The sequence below is a fragment of the Micromesistius poutassou genome, assembly GCF_964030765.1.
Source record: "Micromesistius poutassou genome assembly, chromosome: 15".
NCBI classification, from domain to species: domain Eukaryota; kingdom Metazoa; phylum Chordata; class Actinopteri; order Gadiformes; family Gadidae; genus Micromesistius; species Micromesistius poutassou.
The window spans coordinates 13,277,780-13,300,279 of NC_140285.1; the positions used below are offsets into that span (position 1 = coordinate 13,277,780).

The 22,500-nt window shown below is 49.6% G+C and overlaps 1 protein-coding gene across 1 annotated transcript in view; it reads right to left on the bottom strand.

Annotated features, from left to right (window-relative positions):
• anks1aa (ankyrin repeat and sterile alpha motif domain containing 1Aa) overlaps window positions 1-22,500 on the bottom strand; it is a 64,322-nt gene that overhangs the window by 281 nt on the left and 41,541 nt on the right. The window contains 14 exon segments of the mRNA XM_084480038.1: window positions 1-691; window positions 1,424-1,518; window positions 2,353-2,439; window positions 3,033-3,215; window positions 4,804-4,941; window positions 5,481-5,567; window positions 5,831-5,902; window positions 6,022-6,159; window positions 6,507-6,680; window positions 7,093-7,200; window positions 7,399-7,545; window positions 8,009-8,107; window positions 13,640-13,752; window positions 18,081-18,150. The exon segment at window positions 1-691 is cut by the window's left edge and continues 281 nt beyond it. Of these exon segments, the coding sequence (XP_084336164.1) occupies window positions 655-691; window positions 1,424-1,518; window positions 2,353-2,439; window positions 3,033-3,215; window positions 4,804-4,941; window positions 5,481-5,567; window positions 5,831-5,902; window positions 6,022-6,159; window positions 6,507-6,680; window positions 7,093-7,200; window positions 7,399-7,545; window positions 8,009-8,107; window positions 13,640-13,752; window positions 18,081-18,150 (1,548 nt within the window). The 3' untranslated portion in view covers window positions 1-654.

The following is a 22,500-nucleotide window of genomic DNA, read 5'->3' on the forward strand; positions in this document are numbered from 1 at the left end:
CACTCCAGAAACAAATACGAATCAAACACAAAAATGTTGCGTGTTCAAGTTATGGTACGGCCTGGATAGACGGCCAGAGAAAGGCATGCAGTCTTAGACGGTTTTGGCAACACAGGTTTGGAAATGGTATTCAACATGCACTCATCTGCTCTCTCCCTCTATTCTAGTGTGAGTCTCTGTGTTGTCCTATTGCATCTCATCACCCCACAGCAGAGGCCCCAGCGGTCGATTCACTGGACCTCCATCACAGTGTTAGCAATGTGCCCTCTTTGGAAGTGCAACCGCAGAACATGGGCGTATTCTGAACGAGAGCAGCCCCCTTCTCCCTCTCCCGGGTACCGTCTCCTACCGAGCCTAGTCTGCCCCGCGCTTCTAGAGGTCTCGGTCCGTTCTCTGGATACGTGCCGCAATTTTGGCAACGTCACCACAGCCAAAATGGCTGCCAAACTGATGTCCAAATGATGCATAGAGGAGGAAAGATGGAAAAAAGGAGGCGTTTCAGCCTGGTCTTTGACCCAGGAAACGTGTCCTCCCAGGAACCAGGCTGGACCAGTTCACCATAGACCTTGTTCTCAATGCCACTTGCTCTCGCACACTGGAGCGGGGGGAGTCGAAAAGAAGGCCAGAGGGAACGGAAGAAGGAAACGAAACCCTTCAGAGCTGCCGTCGCCTATTGGAAGCAGGAGGAGTGCTACGAAGAAGAACACGGAATCAAAAGGTAAGGAAACAGGAGAAACCTAAAACACACTCGACGGGAAAAAAGAAGAATATACTTCTAGGAAAAGGGGCGGAAGCCGGGGGCAGAGAAGAGGCGCGGGGCGTTGAGAGAGAGAGGAGTCGAGGGTTAGTGCATGCTAACCAGCAGAAAGACAGTCAGCGCTATTAGCGGAGGCGTCACACTGGGAAAGGGGCGGCGGCGGCGTAGCGTCTCAAGGGGTGAGCCACAGGGGGGAAAAGAAGACCCAGTGACGGAGCAGAGCAGGTCCGGAGAGAGGTGAGCGTGCTACGGCTAACAGGTGTGGGCTAGCGCAGGGGGGCGGGCGGCCACAAGGTGGGGTCTTTCTCTCTCGGCGGGGGTCCAGCAGGGGGGGGGGGGGGGGGGGGGGGGGGCAGCGGTGGCATCGGACGGTGTGAAGACAAGAGGGAGGCGGGGGTGGGGTGGGGGGCAGGAGAGAGGTGTGGGTGGTGGTTAAGGTTGGGGTGAGTGACAGGTGAGGACAAGTGTTCCAGCCCGCAAGGGAAAAGGAGCGGAGTCACAGTGAAAGGCACACAGGAGGAGGAGGAGGAGGAGGAGGAGGAGGAGGAGGAGGAGGAGGAGGAGGAGGAGGAGGAGGAGGAGGAGGAGGAGTCAGTCGAAGGAGGCCCGCAGGGTTTTAAAGGTTAGGAGGGGGAAAGGGTCCCTCAGAAGATGGTGGTCTCGTACTTAGTGCTGATAGTGCGTTTGGCGTCCTTGGGGTCCACCAGCCACGTGGCGCTGCCCTGGGACTGGCCGTCCGTCTCCCGCTCCACCCCGTCCCCCTGGTGGCACACAGAGACAGAGACACAGAGGTACGGGTTAAAGACACGTCGTACCGGAATACACATCAATGATCCTACGCATTATGAACTTATAGTTATTGAGCAGGCTAGGGCACGCATGCACTCGGAACCCGGCGCATACAGGAGTGCATGTCCCCTTAAGTTGTACTGAATATAGATTTTATTTGAAATGGGCGAGTGAACGAGGGTTGGGAGTAAACCGTCAAGGGAGATATCGTTAAACTGTGTGACGTGCCTGGTAAGCGAGAATCGAGTTTAACTTGTTTTAAATCAGTGTCCTTTAAATCAGCTTGTGCATGATTACCTGACACTGGTTTTACTGGATCAAGTTAGTGAGTGGTTGGATAAGTTTACATTTTTTCCCCATAGACTCACAAACAGTCTCATAACCAACTTTCACTCACTTTATTAAAAGCATATAGTGTAAGTAAAAGCACCCCAAAAATAATGTTAACACAAGCACATGAAAATAACATAAAAATGGCCTTTGGATGAAGTCAATGAAGAAAAGCCAGGTCTCAAATGAAAATGAAAGAATATATAACTACAAAGAATCACGCCACTAGAGGGCGTGTCAAGAGTCAACTCATTATGAGTGGACTCACGACACCCCCTAGTGGTGTGATTTATATCGTATAAAAAGTACTCCTGCCGTATAAGACCAAGCCCAGTCAAACAAGCTATCCACTCTTGGAATTAACAACACCAGTGTAGGGGGAGAGGGGGAGAGGGGGAGGAAAAGGAGGAAGGAGGGCAGAAAACAGAAGGCAAATACGAAGCGACCCGGGTGCAAGCAGATGAAGAGATCAGCACCTGGGAGTCAGGCAGTGGAGGTAAGGAGGGGCGGAGGGGGGTGCAGGTGTAACAGACACAGCAACGACTGTCCAGAGGTGGAGAGTCCTGGGGGGGTGGGGGGGTGGGGGTGGAGGACGAGGAAGAGGAGGAAGAGGACAACACGACAGACATCGATAAGATGTGGGGAGTAAGCAGAGAGAGGACAACAGGATGACAACAAGTCTAGAGACGCGAAGGGCTGAAAACGCAGAACTGGTATTAGGTAGAAACCGGTTGGAGGAACGGTGACTAGGGAAAGCAGCATGGAGAGAGGGAAAGGAGGAGAGACGGACAGACAGACAGACAGACAGACAGACAGGATGGAAGGAGGAAAGAGACAGTCGAGTGATTTTCTAAACAGATCCAGCTCAGTTGAATCATTTGCGAAGAAAGGCGTCAAAAATACCAGTCATCTGAATATTTCATATCTTAAGCTCAAGTTTCTCTGCTCTCTTGACGATTTAAAGATAACTTAAAAGGTCTGGCTACATAACACAATTACAATGAAATCCAAGCCAACACTATATTTGTTATATTTGATTCTCATCCAAAATGTGTCAATTCTGGATCCTTTTCAGAATTATTCGGCTTGTTTTTCCACACAAGACGGATATACAATACACATTTATATCTTCTGCAGTGTGGTCTGGTGGGCTCACCCCTGATTTCCGCACACTGCCTCGTGGTTTTGGTACTGGCCGGCTCGACGTGGTGTCAATCACCTCTGACCCGGGGCCCACTGGAACACTGTGGTGCTGCTTTGTCCTCTGGGCCTGGAGAGCCAGCTGATAGGCCACCTCGAACGCCTGTCCCAGCGTCAGTATAATCTCATAGGTCAGGTTCTGAGAGAGGGCGGGAGAGAGGTGTGTCATTGTCAGTAGCTGCCATTTTTTAGGTCGGTTGGTCTGCAGTGAGGCAATAGAATGGACGGATGAGATGCTTGGTTGAGTTTCTGTAAATAAACACAGACTGGCTCAAGGAATTCTGGGTAGGAGCTTCAGCTCAGTCGACAGACACAAAACAACAACATTGCCTTGTCGCATGCACATGTCCACAGACACACACAAAAACGCACACCTTTGGTCCACACTGCCATTCCAGACATAGAGGTGACGTGAGTGAAACTAGTGTGTTACCAAGTCCTCCTATTCCAGACAGGAAATGGAAGAGAAACAGGACACTAGGCCAGATTCAATTAGATTCATCCCTCACATCCTTTTTAAAACACATCAGCAGAGGTCTCATCCCATAGGATAACTCTGAGGTATTTCTGTGTGATATGTTTGCAATGCTGTAAACTGTTAGCTAGTTACTAGCTCTAGCGTTATTAGCCTAATAATGATAAACAATGCCGGGTTAGCAACAAGTGGCAGCAGGAACACAACTGAAACAGTGTTTTCTCTTCCCCTCGAATGAAAGACCCCAGCCCACTTCAGTAAAAACACAGCACTGGTAAAATTGTATTCCCCCCCGCAAACAGTGCAGAGCACAACCCACAGAGCTTTGTTTGTGTTGCAGTTTGTGTTAATGTCTCTATTCATTTCCCTTTGTGCAACTGTGTTTGAGTTTTGTTTCATTGATTGGTTTTATGTTTGGGCGTGGTCCCCCCTGATTGGCTTGCCAGGTAGGCAAGCCATGTGTGTGTGGTCCACACACACACACACACACATGTGACCACCTCCATCTGACAACCAATATCCTGTGTGAAGCCGTCTTTGTGTTATTCAGTAGTGAATACATGTAGGAAGGATGACATTATTCCCCTGGATAAGGAAGAAGGAAATCAGAACACACCTATTCTGGATGACTCAAGTGTTGTGCAGCAGATAAGCAGGCTCGTCAGGCTAGACTAGTCAAACACAACCAGACTCTAACTGACGCCGGAACAGAAGGTACAGACTAGCAGGTGGCAGTAAAGTTAACCATCATCCCATAAAGCATAAAGGCATTGGGGACAATGAGAGAAGGCTATGTGTAAGAATCACTCACACCCTGTTTGAGACGATAACAATCGCAACCTAGTGTTAGTAATAATTATTAAATAAACATTGCACAAATTCAAAAGGTACGAAAGAACAGACTATACTAGACGCCACTTGCTTATTTTTCCCTCTGAAAAAACTGTCCTGGTTCAAATATAATAAAAAGCTGTTCTACGCAACGGAGAGAGTGGGGGAAGGTCTTCATTTTTAAGTTCAATTGAAAACTGTTCACATATTGATTCATGCGTGTAAAAACACTTCGTCCCTTATGGTTGGTTACGTACACACGCTCTAAAATGAAAGTGGCGGTGGCATCAGCGACTATGTCAGGGCCGTAGGTGAGACTCTAGTGGGTCAGTCCTGAAACGAGGCCGGGGGGGGGGGAGGGGGTTCCCTGTGGCGGTGGAGTACAGGGGAGGAGGACGTAGAGGGCGCGGCAGGGCCTCACCACGTCTACAGTGCTGAACACGTGGCAGTAGTGGTGGCTGGTCTGCAGGTCCTTGGTGATGTAGGCGAACGTGCACAGGTCCTCCGGGTCCTGGGCCGCGCACGAGATGTTCCGGATCTCGTGCTCCGCGATGATGTTCTGCGCAGAAAGAAGAAAAAATAAAAAACACAGGAGAATTGAGGACAAGACGACGTGATGACGAACGGGAGTTGAATGATTGCCTGCCAATCACACAAATCATAATGATATTTGAAGGGTTGCCAAGAACAACTTCAAATTCCTCTTCTTAAATCCATTTTGTGGAATATATTAACGGGCATTATATATAGAGATTGAGTCACCTTGGCAATAAAGAAGGAGGTGAAGAAACAGTGTCCTTGTGGTTTTAATCACAGTGTAAGAGAGGCGGAATCACAGAGATAATTACAATCATTTTACGATGCCAAACCCATTAAGGTAAGAGCAGAAGGAAGTAGCGCAGAAAATAAAACAATGTACTACAAACCAGGGCTGTAATGGAGAAATCAGTTACGGAGAAGGCTCTGCCTTTATCTGCCGTGAAAAGACTTGATAGTGACTCAACGTTTCTATACTCTTTCCCTTCTACTGTACATCTCGACTTTTAAACCCGCTCTGTGAATCCCTGGGAAAAGGTCAAAGGGGTCAAGGGGTCGAACCTTATTGGCTGCGTCGATGAACTTCACCCCCTTGTAGGTGATGGAGAGGACGATGGTGGGCACCTTCCTCATCTGCTCCGTCGATCTCTGCAGAGAGAAGGAGGACAACAGAAAACAGACCGTCAGGTCTCTATCGGTGGAGGTTTGACTGAAGCAGCCGTTCTTCATCTGGATGAAAAGCTCGGGCTCAACCGGCTAGTATCACACAACACGCCTTGCTTGTAGCAACCCAGGTTCAAAGCCATCCTAATGTGACATGTCATCCCCTCTCTCGTTCCGCCCCCTTCCCAGTCTATCTTCCCTGCCCTGCCCATGCAAACACCCACATAAACAAGAGCACTTGACCGTACCCTCATTTTGGCACAGGCGTCCTGCGTGGACTCAGTGCCCCGTAGCTCCTTGATCAGCATGGAGCCCAAGTACTGCAAGGGAAGGACAGACGGACGGACAGAGGAACATGAGCAGAGGGGAACACGAGGGAAGCATCCACAGGAATCAGGATCATCACCATATCAACAGGGGCACCTTCCACCACACGTACATTCGCCTCGTAGCCGCAGGACTCGAAGATGAGCTTCTCGGGCTGGTGATGCCAGTTCTGGACCGGAGCGTAGGGGGCGGCCTGGCTGGGGGGCCGCAGGGTCAGGCGGGGCTCCCTGTAGCGATCCTCGTTCCGCTCCTGCTGGCCAGATATGGAAGGAAAACATCCACAGGCTCAGATCGCGTGTGGTACCTTGTTGTACCTGTTGTTTCATGGAAGGGTTCCAGGCAAATGTATTCAAATAATCAACACAACGGAAACACGTATACACAGCCTTAACGCTACCCAAATCATTTCGAGAAGAAATCAATGGGATTTTTTTTTCTTATGCACATAATCATAATATCCGTCAAACAGCGATGAGCTGTACGCATCATACATTCAAAACACCAGGACACCGGTCTCTGAAGATAAACAAAGCGGACGGGTTTTGTTTGGACGGCTCTCGTGAGAGAGTCCCCGGGGGGGGGGGGCGGGGGACCTACGTGTGTCCTGTGGCGCTCGCTGCGGGCCCGCTGGCCGGCCTCGGGGTCCAGGTCGGCGCTCTTCTTCCTCCCGGACTCGGGCAGGGGCAGCAGCAGGTCCATGGAGCGGCCGCCGGCGTAGGAGTCCAGGTGACTCAGGGGGGAGGAGCTTAGCGAGCCGGGCAGGTCCTGACACTGGGAGGGGGGGGAGAGGAGTGAGGGAGGTACGTCGTGGAGCGACCCCCCCGTGGGGAACACGGCCATATAAGGAGTACTGGGGCTGTTGGTACTCTTTATTATTAGGGGCTTTTTGTGGAGCCACAGTTGAGGAATAGAGCTTGGCTGGCAAATAAACTTTGCATATGGTTGATGCAAATCCACTATTGGCAAATATACTATAGCACACTATTTGAATATGGCTCCACTAAGATTACATTGTTGTTTCTGGGATCATTTCTTAAAAAAAAAAAGGATTTATGAGTCAACCTGACCTGAAAATTGAGGAAGCAAAGAATCAATTTTTAGCCCCGACTTTAACCATGACTTTAAATTTCTAACAAAAAGAAAAAGAGCGAAGGACCACATGCGACGTAAAGCCTCTTCTTACCCTGATCTGAGACAGACGAGGAGGTTTGACCGGAGGCTCCTCATAGGGTCTCTCTGCTAGCGAGGCGATGATGCGTTTCCTGTGTCCCAGCAAAGCGATCTTCAGTACCTGGAGGCAAAGATTATGCATTATAAAATAAACTATTATGCCACCAGGGGGCCTTGTGCCCGCCGTTGAGCTCGCGTGCGTGCGTGCGTGCGTGCGTGCGTGCGTGCGTGCGTGCGTGCGTGCGTGCGTGCGTGCGTGCGTGCGTGCGTGCGTGGGTGTTTGTGTGTGTTTGTGCGTGAACTACACACTCAAACTCACATTGACAATCTCCAGCTCCCACAGGGTCTTGACACACTCCAGTGTTCGGTATCCGCTGGCCAGGAAGTTGTGCAGGTACTCCTGCAGACCCAGGCTGTCCAGCCAGGCGGACAGGGACGTGTTGCCGTCACAGCCCAGCGCCTTCACCTGTAGGGACACGGTCAATGGAGAGGACGATGACAACAGGTCGTATCTTAGGTTCAGTTTTTAAACATGGTGTGACATAATAATATTCTGGTGGATGCAGAACTATTGGGGTCTCTCTCTCTCTCTCTCTCTCTCTCTCAACTGTCACTATTCTTTAAAGTGTATTCTCTTTTGTATCAGTAGACACATCTAGTATGTATAATTCCATATTGCAAGCTATTTCTTTATTTTAACATCGTGTTGGACTAGGACTCGGTGTGGGTGGGGTCTTTTATTATGCAACATAACAGAAGAAGTAGGGGGGCTACCTTGAGTTCTATTTATTGGCTATATAGCCGTATCAAGGTAATCATCTGGAGGTAATGATCTGGAGGTAATCATCTGGAGGTGATAAGGGGTGCGAGGGGAGAAGCAGCAGACAGGGAGCAGAGCTCATCCTGCTGACACACAGAGGCTCTCTCACCTTGGGTAAAGAGCGAGCTGCGTGGAGGATCTTCCGCCTGTGGCTGGGATCCGTGATTCCAATCTCCCTCAGGTCCTGCTCTTCCATCACATTCCTCCCCTGCACCACAAACAAAAACAAAGAGCCTGGGCTCAGAGGACACACTTACGAATCAGAGACTGCAAGTACGAATCAGAGACGCCTCCTCATTACTGCCCCCTTTGGATGGCAAGTGCACTACAGCCATACATTGAGGGAACAGGGATTCAAGCTTTGTTGTTTGAGACAATTACAATCCTAAACTAATGTTAGTTATAATCATGAATAAATGTTATGCTATAAACAGACAACGGGAGTGGTGTGAATTGAGATAATGCACATAAAATGTAAAAGTTACAAAGTTCTGAAAGAATAGACATTTTAGCCAAAGTCCAAATTGGACCCGGCAGAACTGTCCCTGTTTAGATATAATACAGATCATCCTACAGGCTGATTCGTCTGGGAGAGTTGGGGTAGGTTTCATGTGTTGAGTTTAATTACAACATGCAAAAAAAATCCTACATACATTTAAGATGACAGGAATACATACTCTACACAACAATGTACGCATATTTGAAATACATGCAGGAACATTGACAGGAGCCATGTTGATTTCAGGCGGACCCATGGAGACTAGTATTTTAAAGCTGCTTCCCATCTGCCGCATATGGAGGTTCAAACACGAGGAGGTTGATCTACTCGGTTGATAACGTCAAACACACGTTAACGTACGTTTTTTTTCTATAGCTTTGGCAGAAATTTGTTTTGCATATGGTTGATGCAAATCCACTTCCGCAAATATACTTAGCGCACTATATCACATGTACAGGAGTACATTTAAGGTTGTTCCTGTAGGGATGAATCCCACAGAAGACGAGAGGCAGGGTGGTCGATGAGAACGGATTTAGTCAAGACTGCAAGTCTACCTTTCAGAGAGAGGAGAAGTGCGGCGTCCTGGTTGGGAGCTAAACCGCGCCCCTGTCAATGAATCGCTTTAATTGAGACTAAAGTGCATGAAGGGCGGTGGGAGTGAGGAGGGGGAGGGGGGGAGGGGGGGGCTGGCTGCTGAGTGAGGTGGTTGATGGGGGTCAAACCCATCTTGGGTTACAGCCCAGCGTTTCCCTCTGAGGACGTGTGGCAGGTGGCAGCCCTGAACCGCCCGGCCGATGCGTCAGAGCGGGGGGAACGGCCAGGGACACTAACCCGGGGGGGGGGGGGGGGGGTGGGAGAGGTTGGGGGGTGTGGTATCAATCCTGTTTGTTACTTTACTACAGCCATGGGGGGTACATAAGCAACAATGTCCACTTATGTTTCTGTGTCCTTCATCTGCATCACAGCTACACGGTTAGTGGTGTGCTGACTTTAATGGCCGCTCCCGTGGCCAGAGCAGATTTGACATTCGCAGATTAAGGGGTTTTGTGCAGTGAACGAAGAGGAGTACAATAGAGTATGAGTATGGTCCAGAGGTTTCGCCTCTGGTACACAACACACAGCCTAGTGGCAGATGGATGATAGGTGATAGATTAATCCTGTAACACGCCCATTCTCCAGCAGTTAGAGAGCAAGAGAGAGAGAGAGAGAGCGAGAGAGAGAGAGAAAAGGTGGTTAGGATAAGAGGGGATTGGTCTCTGTTGACCAAACCTGGCTGTCGATTTGTCACGCAGACATTTTCGAGAAAAACCCAGCATGGAGGGTAGTAGGGGGGCTGGAGGACAGAGAACGTGTGTGTGTGTGTGTGTGTGTGTGTGTGTGTGTGTGTGTGTGTGTGTGTGTGTGTGTGCAAGAGGGAATGTGTGTGCTACCATTAAGCTGCTGGGATAGTGCTGAGCCAGGCCATAGCTTTACAAATCCACTGTGGAGAAATATTCACAGCTTGCACTAAACCAATGGTCCACATATTTTTAATTACAGCCTATGAGTTTGAGCATGGATTAAAAAACTTGATAAAAACCTTGGATTAAAACATGGATAAAAACATTGGAGTATTAAAAAAAGAGCAAGAAGAAGATAAAGAAGACAAAAGACAGCATAAGTGAAGCATGGGTGGACATAAAAAAAACTAGGTTATGCAAAACTGTAAACGAAGATAGAGATCAGATCACTCAGGCTTTGGGAGAGCTGCAGCATCGTTGAGGACCTTGGAGAAGACTGCGGTGTAATTACAGGTGCAACCTACCCACACTGACCTGTTCAGAGGCCAGTAGGGGGTTCATCCTGTAGGGGGCGATACAGACGTGGCTAAAGTAGCCTTTCCCCCGTAGAGAACCATTAACGCAAGTCTGTCACTCACATCATCGTTACATCATCTCTATTACCAAGTCTCTGGGGTCTGTCTAAAATATATATGATATTGATGGAGCCAACAACTTGGTCTTTCCATTATAAGTGCATTACTTTAACAGCTGGAATATCTTAACCTAAGGGAATAGCAGCGTTTAACACCGCAGAAACCAATCACGAATACAGGCCGTCCCTGGTCACTCTTGGCAATGTCGAACAGCAAAGTATTTTCAGTTAAATCCCCTCTGTTGACCCTGTGTGGGTTCAATGGCAAATGATTTGGTGGTATAAACCTAAACTGTCAATCCTTTTCAACGTTCTGCCGCCGGATGCTCAGAGCGAGCGCCTCAGACGCCCTCCCCTATCTTAATCCGTGACAAAGAGATTAAAAGCCATGGCTTCATCACGGCGGTCTGACAGGGATAAACCCGCCCTTGAAAGAGGCCTGACTGACGGAATGAAATGATCTACCCTCGGGGAGAAGAAACTGAAATAAATGTGGCCTTCGCCACCCGCCGTATCATTCATCCGCAGAGAAGAAAAGCTCAGAGTATTAAAAAGCCCAGAGTGAAGAGTGAGAAGTATATCTCAGGAGACACACGGCGGTTTGATTAATGGGGGTTTGGGGACGGTTGCTTCCTCCTCCTGTCTGGGGCCGATCGACTTTGGGGGGCGTACGGCGATGTAATGCTAACATCAGCACAACGGGGACAAAGGTACATGGTCTTTCTATTTGTGTGTGTGTGTGTGTGTGTGTGTGTGTGTGTGTGTGTGTGTGTGTGTGTGTGTGTGTGTGTGTGCGTGTGTGCGTGTGTGCCTGTGTGCGTGTGTGCGTGCGTGCGTGTCTTCGTAATGTGTTTAAGACTCTCTCCTGACGGTAAGGCTGTGATGTGTTCTGAGGTCGGCTAACTCCAGCGGGGGCCTGGAATAGACCTCCTCTCCGGCGTCTATGGAACATGCGCCTAAAGGAATAATGAACACGGAGAGGCTCTGTGGGGGCGTGTCGACAGAGTCCCTCGCCCTGAAAGCAAAATAAACTCCTAACTCTCTTCTGGCAGGTAGAACCACGGGAGGAAACCAGCAAAATAACCCCTGTTCAGAACGAGGGCGGGATAAAAGGATCCATTTAGGTTTTATGTCTGTGTCAACAACAGGCAGGACGAAACGCGAGCGCAGGAGCCGCCAACTCCTTTCATCAAAGCACTTGTCTTCCAGAGAATGGATAATGGACACGGAAAACCTCTCTGTGCCCTTCAGCTCGCCCAGCCCTCACCTGCTGCTTCTTCTGGAAGGACCACACTGCTCTGGGCGACCGGACCAGTGTGACCTGGCTCCACTCTCTCCAGGTTCCACTCAAAACATACGTTTCCAATGTCATTTTACTTTAAGTAGTACTTTATCTTACCGCTACTGCCTAAGAGTATTTAGGCATGAGCGCGCCACGTATGTAAACAATGCCGATAAGCACTCGAGTCTTTTGGAATCAATGTGCGTCGGTCAGTAGGGAGTTTGAAGACATAACATAACAGTGAACGGCCACACAGGTACTCTAGTCTAGACCAAAGTGCTACACTGCACACTGTTGACATTCGTTGACATACATTCATGCAAAACGCTCTTCTACAGAGTCTGCATAGAAGACCGTCTCATCGTCGTCTAAGTATACAGGCAACAGATGTTATAGTGAGGCCAGGAGAAACGGTTACAAAGGTTTGATCATCCACACCGGTATTGACCTTTAAGCAGAGTGCAATCAGCGGTGTTATTGATCCCTGCCCAGAGAGGGGGGGGGGGGGGGGCGGAGGTGGAGCAGACATCAGAGCCGGGTTGATGGCGGAATCGACTGTGCATGATTATCAGGGGTCTCTCTGCAGGGGGCGGACACACCGTCAGAACATGCTAATGATGCCCCCCCCCCCCCCCCCATCCCCCCGTCCCTCCAGAGAGACCGGACCCTCCATGCCACGAAGACCACAGCCGTCGATCTCAAAATGATAATAAATAACCAGGTTTTCATGATATTGATTAGGATATACACAATATCAGTGTTGTTATCGGCTACAACTGCCGTGACATACAGCAGTTAGACACCGCTTTAAAACAAACTAAACTGGGGTAGGTCAGACTCAAAAAGGATTTGCATAGCGACGTGCATTATTTACAACGCTCCGCCCAATTTAATAAACAAAAAAAACAACAACAACCACGACCTTCACTTCTGGCGAGAAACGCGAAAGAGATAAAGTTGTCAAGAAGGTGGTTTTTACGTGGGTGATAGATTGCCCCACTGAAACCAAAGGGGCGCCTACACACTGCCAACCAGCCTGTGGTTGTTCCCCACACTTAACAGCCTCTTGTTCCTCTTCTGCGTTCTCTAAAGGCCTTAACGCCCTCACCGAGCATGAGTGCTCCTGCATCGGTGCACGTCATTAGCAGGCCGGGAGAGAGAGGCGTGTGTGCGAGGCGAGCCGGTGCGAAGGCAGAGTAGAGCTCTCTCGGCGCGCGTGACACACCAACGCAGCGGTCTTATTTAGAAGCAGGGCTTCAGTGATTTGGCCCGGCCAGCTGTGGCCAGCCGTTCTCTCGCCCCATCCATCCTCGTTACCAAAGGCCTGCTTTGCAGAAACAATGGGAAGGGGGCGCGGGCGCGAGTCACAGAGGAGTCACAGCAGGTGGTGGTATGGGGCGCGGTGACCTTGTCGGCTCCAACAACAGCGTCTCTCACACGCTCGGGGGCTGAGGTGGCCGCCTTCGTTTAGGGAACGCATCGATCACAGGTGAGTGGTGTGTGTGTGTGTGTGTGTGTGTGTGTGTGTGTGTGTGTGTGTGTGTGTGTGTGTGTGTGTGTGTGTGTGTGTGTGTGTGTGTGTGTGTGTGTGTGTGTGCAAACGCACACACCTGTTTTGCCAAAGTGTATTAATACAGAAATGATTCATGAGGAATACAAATTAAAAAATATATATACAAAAAAAAGATACCACATCATGATGTTCTGAGGTATAAATAGATGTATTATTTATTTTTAAAAAAGTGTGATTGTGTCTTGAAAATAATAACAATTTGAACAGACAAAACTGGAAAGTCTTCCCAAACGAAGGGACCTGGTGTCACTGCAGGGAACTCAGTGGTGAGGATTTAGGAAAAAGTAGTGAGGAGGAGGAGGAGGAGGAGGAAGAGGAGGAGGAGGAGGAGATGGGGGAGGAGAACAAGTAGCAGGTGAACAAGAAGGAGAACGAGCAGGAGACCTAAGGAGAGGATCACGGCGAGGGAGGAGAACGAGGGGGGGGGGGGGGGGGGGAACAAGGAGGGGGAGGCGGCGGCGGCGCCACTCACCATGTAGTGCAGGTCGTCGAAGCCGTTGAGCAGCAGCTTGCTCTCGTACTGCGGCAGCCCCACGTGCTCCAGCCAGTCCCCCACGGGCTGCTCCAGCAGGCGGCCGGCGGCGCCTGCAGACAGGGGAGGGAAGCGCTTCAGCAAGGAGAAGCCCCGGAGGCGGTAGCAGCGGCACTGGGACGACGACACGTGGCACTGCCACATCATCCGGGGCCAGCAGAGCCGCGGGACGCCCCAGCAGCAGGAGGCCAGGGGAGACAGGGTCCCTTCTCTGGGGCGGGGGGGCCGGGGGGGCCGACCCGCGGTTAGAGTGAAACAAGGGGGGTGGGGGGGTGGTGATGGTGATGGTGGCGGCGGTCGAACTGCAGCCGACTCACCTACCCTCCCTCCCTCCCTCCGTCCTTCCGTCCGTCCGTCGCTTGGCGGAGGAGAGGGTGAATGGAGTGTTTTCTTTAAAGCTGTTTTGCTGCCTGCTTAAACACAATCTACACTACTGTAGTCTAGTTGCCATTGTCCAACGCATGGTTCAAGTACTTGTTTTGAGAAATGGAGAAACATTTATCAAGAGCTAGGGTAAAAACTAAATCCCAAACTTTAAAATGACATTTTTGAGTCCAATGAGGTCCATAAAGGAGTTTTGCAGAACGGCGTATATCCTTATTTAAGTCCAGTAAAGTCCAACCATCCGATGAGCGCAAAAGTGTGTCGAGTCTTAGATCTTGTAAGTAGACGCAATCCACGAGACAGATGTGTAATCGCCATAACAGAGTTCCCCCTCAACTCACAGCTCCTCCGTGGTCTGCATGTCAGACACACTCACACCTACATACACAGACACGCACACAAACAGGCTTTAACTCCAGACAGGACTCTCCCACCTGAGAAAACGAGTGTGCGTAAAGCAGGCAGCAGAACGGAGGAAAGGCAGCTGTGCCCAGAGAGGATGGAACCGGCTAAGCTCCCACTGATTAATCACAAGCAGTAGACTCACACGTCACAAAAAGATCAACACTGTCATAACGCAGCAGCAGCAGCAGCAGCAGCTGCACAGCCAATGACTAAATTACAGATTAAAGGATATTTAATCGGTCAATTATCCTTCAAAATCCAATCTGCATAAAATGTTTAAAAATAAATCAAGCTAAAGTGGCATTCAGGTCCGAAACGGATGAACACAATGAGTCAACAGAACAGCGCTTGATAAGGTCGTCTGCCCTTTGCGTCTCGTTTGTTCCCGGGCCCTCTCACGCTTCACCTGCCCAACCTAAGCTGAAGACACACACACACACACACACACACACACACACACACTCGTCCGTCTCCTGGGGTGGCCGTCACACACCGGTGACGGTGTTCTGCATCCCATACTCGGTGACAAAGAAAGATCCGGAGAGAAACTATCAGAGCAAGACTTCTTCAAAGAGCTCTGCAGGACAACTCCACCCAGGGCGCAACTGCTTCTGCTCCAAGTACTCCAGGGAGGTCTCTGTCTGTCTCCGTCTGTCTCCCTCTGTCTCAGCCCTATCCGGTTCGCCCGGTGGCAGTATTATCTGTAGTAGTGGTGCTGGTGGTAGTTCCCTCCGGGGATGGGACTAGTGCCCCTGTGCTCCTTTAGTTCTGCGCGCTAAGGCAGAGAAGAGCCGAGGCAGGAGATGCTGGGACGGCATCCTCCTATTGTCCCGAACGACCACGAAACTACAGCGCGCAATTCTGCTTCTCCCCTCCCTCCCTCTCTCACTCTCTCTCTCTCTGTTCCTCACATGCTCTTTCTTTCCCTCTCTCCCCTCACACCCTCCCACTCACTCTCTCTCCCTCTCTCTTACCCCACCCTCCCACACACCTCTCTCCCTCTCTCTCTCACTCTCTCTCTCTCTCTCACCCCACCCTCCCACACACCTCTCTCCCGACCTCCCCCACTCCCTCCCTCCCTCGCTCCCCCCCTCCCTCATCACTGCTAACCCTCTTTTTCTCCCTCACTCACCCTACCTACCTAGACCCCTTTTCTCTCACTTTCAGTCCCTGTAGGTCACACACACACACACACACACACACACACACACACACACACACACACACACACACACACACACACACACACACACACACACACACACACACACACACACACACACACACACACCCTCTCTCTCCTCCTCGTACGCCCTTCGAGAGGCGCTGCAGGGTGGCTGGTCTTTGTGCGGCTGTGTGCCAGCGTGAGCCGGCTGTGGAACCCAGTCCTTCGTCACGCCGAGATGCCGGTGATTGTGTATTGTCTCTCTCGGTTTCCTGCTTCCCTCCTCACACTGTAGATAAGTGACTTCTTATCAGCCCCACCAACACACCCCACACAAATATAAATCCTATTGTATCAGAAAAATGCCATGGAAGGAGTCTGTGGGGGACGGAAGGCACGCGGAGAAACAGCCCCCGACACACCGCTCGATAGAGCAGACCGCGAAGACAGGGGGAGTGACTTCACTGGGAGGGGGGGGGGGGGCGGACTGGACGGATGGATGGACGGGATGATGGGCCCTCTGGACGGAGGCTGCCAGCAGGGCCCTTACCCTGATGGAGATGGAGCCGTGGGCGGTGGGGGTGGGTGGGGGGGGTGCAGACGCATGACGGATGCTATTGGATCCCACCTGGTGCTGCGTGCTCAGAAAAACTGTCGTGAAATAAGAAGCTAGCCTGGGGGGGGTGGGTGTTGGTGTGGCCGTGTGGTGGGGGGGGGTCCGGGGGGGTAACGCGGTGGTCTCGGCCACACAAGGTCATGTGAGCTCATCTTCCCCGCCTGACATGCTGGTTCATATTTAACTGGGGGGGGGGGGGGCTTGTGTTTAGCAGCGGTTATGTACTGTGTCATGGTGCAGCCGGAGACGGTGAGGGGGGGGGGGGTGGTAATTGCACGGGTGTATCGCTGACAGCATTGTGCGGTCGATTCCGGTTCTGGTTGACCGATACAGTCAGGGGGAGATGGGGAGAGGGGGGAGGTCCCCTAGTGACCATCCATCAAGATTAAGGACAGGTGGGGGACACAAGCTATTGCAGAGCGATACACTACAACAACAACAACAACAACAACAACAACACCACTATTCTACAGCAGACACTCTGACTCAATGCTCCATACTCCATGCTCCATTCAAAGACAAGAAAACACAACCCAGGCCAAGCTATTATTGACTCACTCGATGCACTAAACCCCAGAATGGCGCGGCGGTATCGCGGCGGAGCAGATGTGAACGTATTGTTATGCTGCTGGCGGTCGTGTTGCCTCCTCGCTTCAGAGGACAGAACCCGCACTGGAACTTTAAATGAGGACACAAAAGCCCGCTCTCTCCCCGTGCGCCCTCCGTCCTCCTCCCCCTCCGTCCCCCTGCCTCTCTCTCCTCCCATCCGTCCCCCTCCCTCTCTCACCCCTCTCCCCCTCCCCTCTGTCCCTCTCCCCTCTCTCTCCCTCCCCTCTGTCCCCCTCCCCTCTCTCTCCCCCTCTCTCTCCCTCCCCTCTGTCCCCCTCCCCTCTCTCTCCCCCTCTCTCTCCCTCCCCTCTGTCCCTCTCCCCTCCCCTCTCTCTCCCCCTCCCCTCCGTCACAGACGAATGAACTGCTTCTTAGGTACGCAGTTCAACACGTGCCGATCTACAAAACGCTCGTCCGTCGTGCCGTTCAGAGACACGATACAGACGCCGTATTGATCCTCTCCTCACGCACGTCTTTTTAAAAATAAAAAAAGGACAGAAGAACTAGACCCAACTGATAAGGCGATAGCTCTATTGTCAGCCCCGCTCCGCGAGCGTCCGTCCATCCGTCTTTACGCACGGCGGCTATTCCAGGACTCGAGTCACGCGCCGACTTACTGGCCGAGCCGCCCCGCGTCTTCCTGCCACCGCCCAGATAGGGTGAATACCAAGAGAGAGAGAGGGGGGGGGGGATGGTGGTGAGGGGGGAGGATCGTTTACACATGGTGGTGGTGGTGGGGAGGGTAGGGGTGGGGGCGCAGGGCGGATTCCATAACATGAGCAACCGCAGAATAAACAAGGAGATCGGGTGACCAGAGAGGCTCTGGTGGTTGGAGTGATCCTGACAGTGGCCTCCGCTACGTAGACAGCGCGGACACACAGACAACGCGCGCTGCACCAGACCTGCACCGCTACCAGCAGTCAAGTACGAACGACAAGGTTTTACATGAATGAAGGTGTTACGTTATACAGCGGTGTGTCGGAAAAGCACAGACGCTGAGCAACAAATACCGGTGTTGTAGTCCTGCAATAGTTTCAAAGAGATCATCGTAGCACGCCCGCAAGGGATTTCACAAAAGCCGTTGATGATGGGTCATTTGGGGTCAAGGGTCAGCAACAGTGACCCGCATGGATGGAGGAGGCGTGCTGCGATGTGATTGGACAGTTACACATTAAACAGTGAATGGCGGCGGCGTACTGTACCTGGCGTAGCGTACTGCTGGTCTCTGGAGAAATCGATGCCAGCACCAATTAGTGTCATGATCTTCTCGATCTGAGGACGAGAGGAGACGCACAGAGTCAGAAACTGGAATGTGCATTTCTACATGACAAAAGGGCCAGGTGGGAGATATTATGAAGAAAATATAAACACGTCCAATGCCGACGGCGAGTCAGTTAGCCGTTTCAGTAAAATATCCGAAAGAGCCACCGGGACAGGAAATGTGTGCATATTTACTTTTATAAATTATGTGTCTGCAATCAAAACGGTGGCAATTTAAACATGCCTCCAGGTGCCAAATTTGTTTTACATGATTGCAAAATAAAGTGTATAGAGAATAAAAAGACTGCAAGTGCTGCTAGTTCTGTTTGGATAATTGCACCATTGTTGAAGATTATCCCAAACATGTCCCAATCACATTGTTAAACACGGAGGCTTTTATCACAGTGAAAAGTGAAGAACAGTGAGGACGGGCCCAGAGTCTCCCCAACCTTCATGCCACCAGTATAGATCATGCATTCTACATCTACCGTTCACCTACTGTCGATTACCCAGTGGTTCTCCAGCAACCATCACCAATTTGAGGCATGCACTGTACGCACTCATACATAGACGCATACACATGCACTCACTCACTCACTCACTCACACACGCAGTCCGCATTACCCCCTGAACACACAGCCACAGGCCTCGGATCTGAGGCAGCAGATCCACACAGTAGTGATATTACACCCGTCACATACAGAGACTTGAGAGACACAGAAGGATTATCCTGCCAATTCAATTCAGCAGAGTGTGTGTGTGTGTGTGTTTGTGTGTGTGTTCTTCTGCAGATAGTACTGCCACACATAGTCAAAAAAAGCGTATGGTAACAAAAACTGGCATTTCATTGTGTTTTTTTTAAATCACATCATCAGTCACGCCATGTCAGCCATGTCTCATATCCTTGTGAAATATGGGTGAGGGCTTTAAAGAAAAATGGGCAAGATGGACTATTGGTCAGGTTAGACAGCCCATGTCTACTTTTTGAAAGCGTGTGTATAAAATAACAGTGTGGATGAGATGGCAAATCAATCATTCCATTATGGACCTAGGACCTATACTAGATACGACTTTGTAAGTTATATATTCTGTGTATACACCTTACATAAAGAAATGAACACATCTTCATCAAGAAAGAATCAGCTAATTATAATTATGAAGGGCTCATAGTAATAATTGTCCATCCATTCGAGTGAATGGTGTGATAAGCTAAAGTTGCCTCTTAGCTTGATCCTGAATTAGCGGCTGCAACAGAATATACATTCAAACACGTTTATAATAGAAGCACAGAATAATGTTCTTAAAATTCATGCATTCTTTTAAAGGAAAACTTTTTTCAACCAGGACCCTATTGTCAGATAATTTTGGGGCCCAAGGGACAGTTTTTGAAACTATTCCACTATTGAGCACTCAAGTCTCCACCAAAGCAGCACCCTTTGTGGCAATTAGCTCCCATCAATGAATGTCCAGTAAAAGTGCTTGTTTTTGCCATAGACCTTTCATGAAGGACAGGATCTCTGCAGAGAAATAAAATGTGTTTCTTCACTTTTGCTCCGGTCTGTTTGTTATTGGGTTCAACTAAGTCTCTCTCAAGGAGAAGTCTCGTGAGAGTTGAGTTGTTGAGCAGGAAGAGAGATGTGTGAATGTGAGAGAGGAGGGAGCGCTGTGTTGGACTACAGAAGGCCTAGTTATTAAAGGTCCCGTGACAAGATAACATGACATGCCACCAGGTGTGAGTGTGATTATGTACACTGTTACAAGCCGTTTTGAAAATCTGGCTCTTCTGACATCACAAGTGGGCGTGTCCACCTAGATGTGTTCTGGATAGATCAGTCTACCAGCCTACCCAGTGGACTGTAGCAAACGTTGCTCATCTATCCACACATATAGGTGGACACGCCCACTTGTGAAGTCAGAATTCGTCCGATTTTCAAAACGGCTTGTAACTGCTGTTGTAACTGATGTCATAGGACCTTTAAGTGTTATCTAAAACATTCGGGCTGAGGAGAGTTGAGATTGTAATGTCTAGAGGGAATTATCCTCCAACAACGAGATTCCAGAGAGAGAGACTTCTCCTTGAGGGAGACCTGGTTGGACACAATAACAAACAGACCAGATCAAGCGAATGGTAAAAAAAAAACACGTTTGATTTCTCTGTAGGGATCCTTTCCACGCTATGAGGATATAATCTGAGCCTGTCAGTGGCAGGAGCAGCACTCCAAGAGGAGGTACATTGACGGGAAGTAATCGCCCCAAAAGATTACATTGCAGCCCGTTTACGGGGCATCAAGCTGCAACGTTCTAGCTCAACGGAAACGCTGGACCAATTTTAAAAATAAATCAGAAAATAGGAGCCAGGATGGAAATCCCAGTTTGCCTTTAAGGGCATTAAAGAGAATAAAAAATATATATATAAGAACCCAAGAGTTTTCCGCATTCCAAAGAACAGCTTATCAGAGCATGAAATATTTCCGGCGTCTACTTTTGAAAGGAGAACAGGACAGGCCCAATCCCAAAGGTACCAGAGGAGATAATGTTGTACAAAGATTCCATCTTACGCTGTCAACTGAATTTGATCGCCGTGGCCGTAAGATGGGGGGGGCCATGAGGGTCTGCTGAAAGAAAGGGTTTAGGGGTTTTGTAGTATTATTGGTATTCGGTTGTAAGGAGGAAGGTGCCAACTACTGTCTTGGAACCAATCTTTGTGTATTATAGAGTGTGTGTGTGTGTGTGTGTGTGTGTGTGTGTGTGTGTGTGTGTGTGTGTGTGTGTGTGTGTGTGTGTGTGTGTGTGTGTGTGTGTGTGTGTGTGTGTGCGCACGCTGTATCTGAGAGATATTAAATCAAAATCGAAAGTAGTCTAGCGCTAATGGACACAGATGTATATCGATGGTACGACCGCTGAGTGAGGTGGTACTTCAAGGTGTCAAGGAGCACATTAAAGGAAAGATGATATCGAAACCATTATAAACCGACAAAAAAGAGAAAATGCCACCATGAATCTTTTTCAAACCGTCTTGAGTGCTCCGGACAGGATACATTATCTTCCCAACATGGCCGCTCTCTTTCCATTCATACATACATTCAATGTAAATATGATCCCAATTTTTACCCAGGAGGAATATTCTTCAACCCTGTGTGTGTGTGTGTGAGTGTGAGTGTGAGTGTCAAGGTAAGTTTCAAAGGTTTTTTTTTCCTTTAGCCATCTCCCTGCTGTAATGAATCAAATGCTGTGGATTAGGATTCTGCACATGGTGAGTCACACACGCCCACCTCTAACTGTCTAACTCTGAGAGACACAACCTTCAGCTGTCTGCACCGTGGGCTCATCCCACAACTCACCACTCAACCTGAAACTAAAGTTTGAAAGTGATCTCCTCTAGTGCAGGGTTGAAGGATCAACAGAGTTGGAAAATGTGGTCGTGTTGGATAAAATATTAATAATCAACATTTTGGCAAATGTTTGTGCACCTATGGTTTAGTGATTTGGTATCAACGGTCATAAAATGGCTATTGCAAATGTTTTCATTTCGTTTTTAAGAGGTTGAAAACAGTATAATCTAAGAAATCAAATGGAAGTGTAAATGATAAATGTGTAGATTTAGAGTGGATTAAACATATTTTGCTTACTTGTTACATAAAGAAAGATTAGCAGTCTGTGTGTTCGTACCAAACCAACCCTGTAGAGAGCATGAAGCCACTGGCTTGTCTTGTAAGAAAAATAATACGAAAGGGTATCTGTCCACTTTCCAACTCAAATATGACTGAGGAAGAGGTCTGAGAGGTCATACTAGATCTGCCTAACTACTGCACGTTTATCCTGCCCTGCTTCCCACAAATAACACAATAACAATGTACCATCAAATAAAATGTATCTAGTCTAACCTAAACCGCTTTACCCCCCGCTGAACGAAGCGAGTTCGCTCTGCCGCTTACTTCATCCAGTTAGCCTGCAGTGGTCTCACACAGAGCTGTTGTGCTCGCTCTGATAATGAGGAGGGAGCCGCGTTCCACTGCCATGAAAGCGGGGCTGGATAACCTCTGAACCGCGGTTCGATTCCCCGCAGGAGACAGACGCCAGTTTAGAGCAATGAGACACAATGGTGGATAATCAACAAGACATCCACGGAGATGTCCGTGCTAACCCGTTCCCCCCCGCCACCGTTGGTCCCGCCTTTCCTAAAGAAGTAGAGAAGGAGGCAACAAACCAGCGGACGTTTCAAGATAAAGTTGAGGTCCTTGGCAGCGCTGCTAAATCTCTGTTTACAGCCACTTAGCTCTTCCTCTATGAAATATACATAGTGTCAAACAACACCTTGAGCACGACTGGAATCTGTGCGTGTGTGTGTGTGTGTGTGTGTGT